The sequence below is a fragment of the Daktulosphaira vitifoliae genome, unplaced genomic scaffold (assembly GCF_025091365.1).
Source record: "Daktulosphaira vitifoliae isolate Bord-2020 unplaced genomic scaffold, ASM2509136v1 Scaffold_171, whole genome shotgun sequence".
Taxonomy (NCBI): Eukaryota; Metazoa; Arthropoda; class Insecta; order Hemiptera; family Phylloxeridae; genus Daktulosphaira; species Daktulosphaira vitifoliae.
In genome coordinates, this window is record NW_026099739.1 from 6192 (window position 1) to 13518 (window position 7327).

General features: G+C 44.4%; 5 protein-coding genes across 5 annotated transcripts; 2 read left to right on the top strand and 3 right to left on the bottom strand.

Annotated features, from left to right (window-relative positions):
- Positions 1 to 618: 618 nt before the first annotated feature.
- On the bottom strand, positions 619 to 1108 carry LOC126909184 (histone H2B). The gene has a single exon (XM_050691604.1). The coding sequence runs from the start codon at positions 1039 to 1041 to the stop codon at positions 664 to 666; it is 378 nt and encodes a 125-aa protein (XP_050547561.1). The 5' UTR covers positions 1042 to 1108; the 3' UTR covers positions 619 to 663.
- Positions 1109 to 1330: 222 nt separating this feature from the next.
- LOC126909181 (histone H2A-like) lies at positions 1331 to 1821 on the top strand. The gene has a single exon (XM_050691601.1). The coding sequence runs from the start codon at positions 1341 to 1343 to the stop codon at positions 1764 to 1766; it is 426 nt and encodes a 141-aa protein (XP_050547558.1). The 5' UTR covers positions 1331 to 1340; the 3' UTR covers positions 1767 to 1821.
- Positions 1822 to 3212: 1391 nt separating this feature from the next.
- On the bottom strand, positions 3213 to 3718 carry LOC126909185 (histone H4). The gene has a single exon (XM_050691605.1). It carries the CDS (start codon positions 3591 to 3593, stop codon positions 3282 to 3284), a length of 312 nt encoding a protein of 103 aa, XP_050547562.1. The 5' UTR covers positions 3594 to 3718; the 3' UTR covers positions 3213 to 3281.
- Positions 3719 to 3826: 108 nt separating this feature from the next.
- LOC126909182 (histone H3) lies at positions 3827 to 4394 on the top strand. Its single transcript, XM_050691602.1, has one exon. The coding sequence runs from the start codon at positions 3927 to 3929 to the stop codon at positions 4335 to 4337; it is 411 nt and encodes a 136-aa protein (XP_050547559.1). The 5' UTR covers positions 3827 to 3926; the 3' UTR covers positions 4338 to 4394.
- A 1060-nt stretch (positions 4395 to 5454) lies between these two features.
- On the bottom strand, positions 5455 to 6191 carry LOC126909179 (histone H1A, sperm-like). The gene has a single exon (XM_050691599.1). The coding sequence runs from the start codon at positions 6104 to 6106 to the stop codon at positions 5498 to 5500; it is 609 nt and encodes a 202-aa protein (XP_050547556.1). The 5' UTR covers positions 6107 to 6191; the 3' UTR covers positions 5455 to 5497.
- Positions 6192 to 7327: the final 1136 nt, after the last annotated feature.

The window sequence follows — 7327 nt, forward strand, 5'->3', positions numbered from 1 at the left end:
TTATAGTAATTTATACATATAACGACATATTAACTTAGATTATAATTTTAATTAACTTAAAATTAAATTCCACCTATGGTCCGGTAATCATATCTGATAGGTGTGACACCTCGCCTAGGTGGTGGCGACCCTTGCTACTGTAGCTAGTCGTTATGCAAGTGGCAAACCACGTTGTTGTTACAGGCCGAATTACTAATCTAAAAAGCCCGCTTGCAAGTTTCATAATAAACGCATGAACAGAAATGAATCTGATGAAAATTTCAAACCTTAAATCGTTAAACGCTGGATTCAGCGAGCGTTTTTCTCGAAATTTTCCGACCTACGCCAATAATTTTCCTGGAGTCTGGTTACCGAGTACTTTCGTTAAAAAAAAATTTTGAAAATCCGAGCACGTAAAGTAATTATCAAAGTATTATTAAGTAAAAAATAAATTTGGCTGATATTTTTGTGTATTACAAGCAGAATATAAATTCTTCGCTGATCTTAGAAACTTATACCTTTTTATATAATTATTTCATAAATTAAAATGTACAATATTATTGAAACTTTTTTTTTTAATTTTAAGCATTATTATTATATTAAAGAGAACCATAATACTTTTCAGAAAAATATTGGTGGCCCTGAAAAGGGCCGTTTTAAGGTATAATTTAACTCGAATTGTGTTTATTTGGAACTTGTGTACTTGGTAACAGCTTTGGTACCTTCACTGACCGCGTGCTTGGCTAATTCACCGGGCAATAGAAGACGAACAGCTGTCTGAATTTCACGACTAGTAATAGTTGAACGCTTGTTGTAATGAGCTAAACGACTAGATTCAGCTGCGATGCGTTCGAATATATCATTTACAAAACTGTTCATGATACTCATAGCCTTAGAGGAAACTCCGGTATCTGGATGTACTTGCTTCAGTACCTTGTATATGTAAATTGCATACGATTCTTTCCTCTTAGGTTTGCGCTTCTTATCCGATTTAGTAATGTTCTTCTGAGCTTTCCCGGATTTCTTCATAGCTTTGCCTGCGGATTTGCCTCCTGGAGCCATATCGATGTGAGACAATTTGGCACAGCACTGAAAACCTAACTCGAGTAATAATGGATGTCGATAAATATTTTCAGTTTTTTTTTTATAGAAAACGATGCACTAAAAAAAGGTTTTTCATTGGTCGGCTTATGATATGTAGGTAAGAAAATGTAAAATATATAAAACAACGCTTGTTATATGAGAAATTACTTTCAATATATGTTGTTTTTGTTCGTCATATTTTATTAATAAATAACAATCATACTGTAAACTATTGTTGAATATGTGTTTAAATAACGTTGATAGAAGTAATTCTTACTATGATCGACAATTACTATTTGCTATTCGCAAATTTAACAGTTATCAAAATGAGTGGACGCGGCAAGGGAGGAAAAGCTAAGAGCGGGAAGTCAAAGACCAGATCGTCTCGTGCGGGATTACAGTTTCCAGTTGGACGTATTCATCGTTTGTTAAGAAAGGGCAATTACGCTGAACGTGTCGGAGCTGGTGCTCCTGTGTATCTGGCTGCTGTTATGGAATATTTGGCCGCCGAAGTATTAGAACTCGCAGGAAACGCCGCACGTGACAACAAGAAAACTCGTATTATTCCAAGACATTTGCAGCTCGCTATTAGAAACGACGAAGAGTTAAACAAACTGTTATCTGGCGTCACTATTGCTCAAGGTGGTGTGTTGCCAAACATCCAGGCCGTTCTTCTTCCTAAGAAAACCGAAAAAAAGGCTTAATTTATCCCGTGTCGACTAACCAGTAATCCAAACTTTTAAAACGGCCCTTTTCAGGGCCATCAAATTTTTCAAAAACACACGTATATTGGTTATCGCTAATGTTTACTATGACCTGCATAAAAAAAAATATACGCCACGATAGTTATACTAAACAAAGTATTCAGTCGGCCTTTGACTGAACTGTTAATCTCCGAAATTCATCTTATTAAAAATCGATCGATAGAAAATGGCAACAAAACCAACACTCAGTTGCGTGTCTACATAAAGAGCAGCTGTCCCTATGGAGCCGCTACGATAATGACGACGTGTAATGGTCGAAGAAACGTCTAAAAATATTTAACACGAGTTGAAATAAATATTTTTAGAATGTTTTTTTATTATTTAAATATATCAATCGTTGAATATATATATATATATATATATATATTATAATAAAATTATTCATACTACGATTCGTAACTTTATGCATATGTACGTTTTGTAGAGTAGTGTCAAAATTTACGAATATTGCCCTTACTTAGTGTAATATAGGTCATTATTTTTTAAAACTGAAAACAGAGCATTTTTGTAATGTTTGGTTTAACTATGAATTTCTTGATCTATTATTACAAAAATATAATATAGTCTATTATTTGTAAATCTAGAAGTAGAACACTTTTGTAATGTTTAGATTAATTGTAATTCCCAAATTATTGTTACTATCAGGAAGTAAATATTTATAAACATTTTTGAAAATGATTACTATATGAATTTTATAAAAAGAAAAACAAAATATGTTAGTATATAAGATGAAATGGAATGAATTGAAGAGAGGAGAGAGAGAAGACCTCGGGAGTACCGAAGGTAATCTCTTTCCGTGTGGTACGTTTGTGACATTAAGTTTTTATTTTGGTATATTATTTATTTATCCGTTTTTAAGTGTATATATGTTTTATATATGTTTTTATATGTTTTATTTTGATTGATTATATCTTTATTAACTACATTTTGCGTTATTATTGAACTACTATAACTATAAGTTAGAACAAAAAGATTGTTCCATATATAAATACAACATTAGGTTTCTTTAAGATACCTCAATCAAAAGTTATAAATTCATGAACTTGCGAGCCCTGTTCGTAANTTTTTTTTTTTCATTATTGAAGACTATGGACGTCGTCAGCCGGGACACGACCAGACGACAGTCGAGGCTCGAGACCACCAGTTCGGCTCGCCGCCGAATCTTTTCCAAATCCTTATTATTTATTTTTACACCTAAAATTGTCGCGTTCCTTCAATAATAAATGTATAATATAACGAACACCACACCCCGGACGAAAAGAGAGAATAAACAAACGCCATGCGTGTGTTTCATGGAGAGGGGGGCGCCGCGCGCGCGTCTTGTTTTTTTAATTTTAACAACAATAACACACAACCACCGATGCATTATAATGCGCAATTGTTGGCCCTGAAAAGGGCCGTTTTAACGTGAGAAGAGAGCTGGCCGATGTAGTTTTGATACACACGACGAGCGAGTTAACCTCCGAAACCGTACAGGGTACGGCCTTGGCGTTTCAAGGCGTATACGACGTCCATGGCGGTGACGGTCTTCCTCTTGGCGTGTTCGGTGTACGTGACTGCGTCACGGATGACGTTTTCCAAGAACACTTTCAACACACCACGGGTCTCTTCGTAGATAAGACCGGAGATACGTTTGACACCACCGCGGCGAGCCAACCGACGGATGGCGGGCTTGGTGATACCTTGGATGTTGTCACGGAGCACCTTACGATGACGTTTGGCGCCTCCTTTTCCCAAACCTTTTCCTCCTTTGCCTCTGCCTGTCATGGTAGCTGTTTACTGGTCGTTTGTCGTTCGGCGAATGAAGACGAATCGAATCGAATGATACGGAAACCGTACGGCGGCTGTATTTATGCGCGACGGCCGACCGACGGCAGCGCTCCCGTTGGAGCCCCCACCGCCGCGATACGGTTCGGGGCAAACAAAAAAAAAAAAAACCGTTGAACCCTCGGACCAATGAGAACGGTTCCCGGAGCCCGTCCACCGTATAAATACAGCGCGGCACCGGAGCAACGTCGTATCATAGCGATATTCGTCCGTGTGTTGTCGTTACATTGAAACGTCGTCGTCGCCGCCGCAGCAGCAGCTATAGTAACAGTGATGGCTCGTACCAAGCAAACCGCCCGTAAGTCTACCGGAGGAAAGGCTCCCAGGAAACAGTTGGCCACCAAAGCCGCCAGGAAGAGCGCACCGGCAACCGGCGGTGTCAAGAAACCCCATCGTTACCGTCCCGGTACGGTCGCTCTCCGTGAGATCCGTCGTTACCAGAAGAGCACCGAATTGTTGATCCGCAAGTTGCCGTTCCAACGTCTGGTCCGTGAAATCGCCCAGGACTTCAAGACCGACTTGCGTTTCCAGAGCTCGGCCGTGATGGCTCTCCAAGAAGCCAGCGAGGCATACTTGGTGGGTCTTTTCGAAGACACCAACTTGTGCGCCATCCACGCCAAGCGCGTGACCATCATGCCAAAGGACATCCAGTTGGCCCGCCGTATTCGCGGAGAACGCGCCTAAGCCGCCGTGCCCGAAATCACATTACGTCTCGCTCATCTTAAAACGGCCCTTTTCAGGGCCAACACGTTATTCTATCTATTGTCGGCCGTGTTCAATTTGCAAACCATCATCATCATCGGTCCAACGATGTCGCCGATAAATCCGTTATCCCGTCGACAACCGACAACAGCGACGATGATAATAATAATAATATATACACATGTCGTGCGCGCGGAGGGGTGTCGCCAGAAGGCCTAACTGCTGACGAAGATTATAATAACGACTTATGGTGGTGCGATTATCGTTTTGTTGAAAACGAAAAAGAGAAAACAACACGCTGTAGTATACGCCGCCGCCGCAGCAGCCTGAGGAGGCAACAATCACACTAATGAAACATACATTCAACACAGTGTGATCACTGTGTCAAAAGTAATAAGCGTTGTGCAGTTAGGTCTGTACGTCATACGACAGTAACTATGTGTCATCCTCAGTGATGCCGTCGAGATAATATCAATAGCACACTACTACTACTACTACTACCACTACTAGTAATAATGACACACGGCGGAAAGTAGTAGACGATAAGGGGTGACGGTTGTCGGCTCGGTTTACAAGTAATGCTCTATTAATAGAACGAACGGCGCCGTACGTTATCGTTTTTATTACGGTCGCGGTTTTCCCCCGTGTCGTATCGATACAGAAGCAAATAAATCATTGTTGTTAGCGTCGTTGTGTCAACACGCCGCTATTGCTCGTGTTAGTTTTGCACGCGCGGAAATGAACTGTGCGCGTAGGGGAAATAATAGAGTTGGGCAAGACTATTTTTGACATTTTTTTAATCAAATAAAACCCGGACCCCGAAGATGGTCCTTTTTGGTTTTTTTTTTTTTTTTTTTTTCCCGCGATCATCGAGTAGTGTTTGTTTGTCGCGTTCAAACTAAAATCATCGCGATGGAAATACTTGGGTGCCGACACCGCCGTGCACATTTAACGTGATTATTTTTTTTTATTAATCTACAACAACGGTGGTAGTTGATATCATCGCCGCCACCGCCACACACTAGCGGCGCGCGCTCGCTCCTCACTCCTAACACACGTTTTACCCCCGGGTCATTTGATTATTATTACAAGTTGGTGGTCCTGAAAAGGACCGTTTTAGTGGAGAATGGTTCGAGAAAAATTTACTTCTTCTTGGGGGCGGCCGCCTTCTTGACCGGAGTCTTTTTTGCCTTTGGAGGCTTGGCCTTGGTGGCTGGCGCTTTCTTCGCCTTGGCCGGGGACTTCTTCGGCTTGGCCGCTTTGGGTTTGACAGCGGACGCGGTCTTGGCTTTCTTGGCGGCCGGTTCGGAGGAGGACTTGGCTTTCTTGGGCGCGGACTTCCTCTTTTTGCCGGGCGTTCCCGGGGCGGTTTTTTTGGCTGCCGGCTTCTTCTTGGGCACCGCTTTCTTCACGGCCTTGGCTTCGGCTGCCAATTTGAAATGCCCGGAAGCACCGGATCCGTTGGTCTGCACCAGCGTACCCTTGGCGACGGCGGCCTTCAGGAATTTCCTGATGAACGGAGCCAATTTGGCAGCGTCCACCTTGTAGTTGGCGGCCAAGTATTTCTTGATGGCGGGCAACGACGATCCCTTTTTCTCCTTCAGGTTCTTGATGGCCGACGTGACCATGACGGCCGTGGTCGGGTGAGACGCGGCGGGCTTCTTTGCCTTGGCTGCCGGCGCCTTCTTCTTGACGGGCGATTTTGCGGCTGCCGGTGTTGCCGGCACTGGAGCTGCTGCTGAATCGGTCATGTCTGTACTGGTTCGATTGGCTGAGTGTAGTCTACGTGAGTGTAAGTGCAACTGTACGCGGGTACGATACCGTGCCGACGGTGGCCCGCAGTTTACATACGGCTCGTCGTACCGACTAGTAATCGAACGCTCAGCGAGAATCGTCGCTCAGCGATATTCGCAACACTTTTTCGTTAATTAACTGGCCGCCGACTCGCTTGGTACTCCGAAACGAACGTTTATCCAATGTCCTCATGCTACTCGTTCGGCCTTTCAACCGGGTTTCGCCTCCACCGGCACCCCCGCCGAATAACCGACGGTTTTTTTCGGACAGTCTGCGTTTTTTAGTACGCTCTTTTTATTTACCCCTAAACGTCTACAATTCGACTTGGACCGACCGCCCGTCGTCCCGCTCGCATCTCCAGATGTTTTCGAGACGTCCCGACGCGGCCCCCGAGCCGATTTCGCGGTATTTACGACTTCAGCGCCTTTTGAAAATCGGTCGATCCGAAACACGGATCGTACGCTATACGGTCGGGTCATGACAACTTGACCGATATTTGCGATCCAAAAGAAACTTGGCCGATATATTTTCTTATCGCCCATCGAGACGGCCCGGAGACTCGGAGGTGCGGACACCGTCGTCCGACCCGAATTCCTCCGGAGTCCCATAGAGGGCGATTACCGGATCCCCGTTTTGACGGCGCGGTCCAGTCGCACTCGCGAAGGGACATCTCAAAAAAACTCGTATCCTGGGCGCGCTTCCCGTGAAGTTGTTTTTTTGTGAAAAATCAAAATCCCCTATAAATATAATATTTCAAAACTAACGGCGCGCATAAGACCGTCCCGGTCGCGCGGACGGCAGACTCCGGGGCATTCGTTAAATCGGTGCCGGGACGAACCGTATTGCACACCTGATGCTGCCTCGGTGTGAGGACCGCGGGCGAAAAATCATCGGCGTGACCGACTTTCGATGTATAACCGGTCCGGCACGTCGATATCCGCACAACGTACCCCCCGACCGTGCCGGAGTATCGGCGCAACAGTCGTAACGGCCTGCGGGATGATACGCTCGCAGCGACAAATATACACACGGCAGGAGTGGTGTCGCTCGCGATCGTCGAAATCGAGTAAAACAGCGAAATTTTTCGTTCCGAGTACGGCGCCCGATTCACAAAATGTCGGCCAACACAAACCGTACACCTTAGCGGCATTTCCAGTACTCGCACGGGGTGTCGGAAC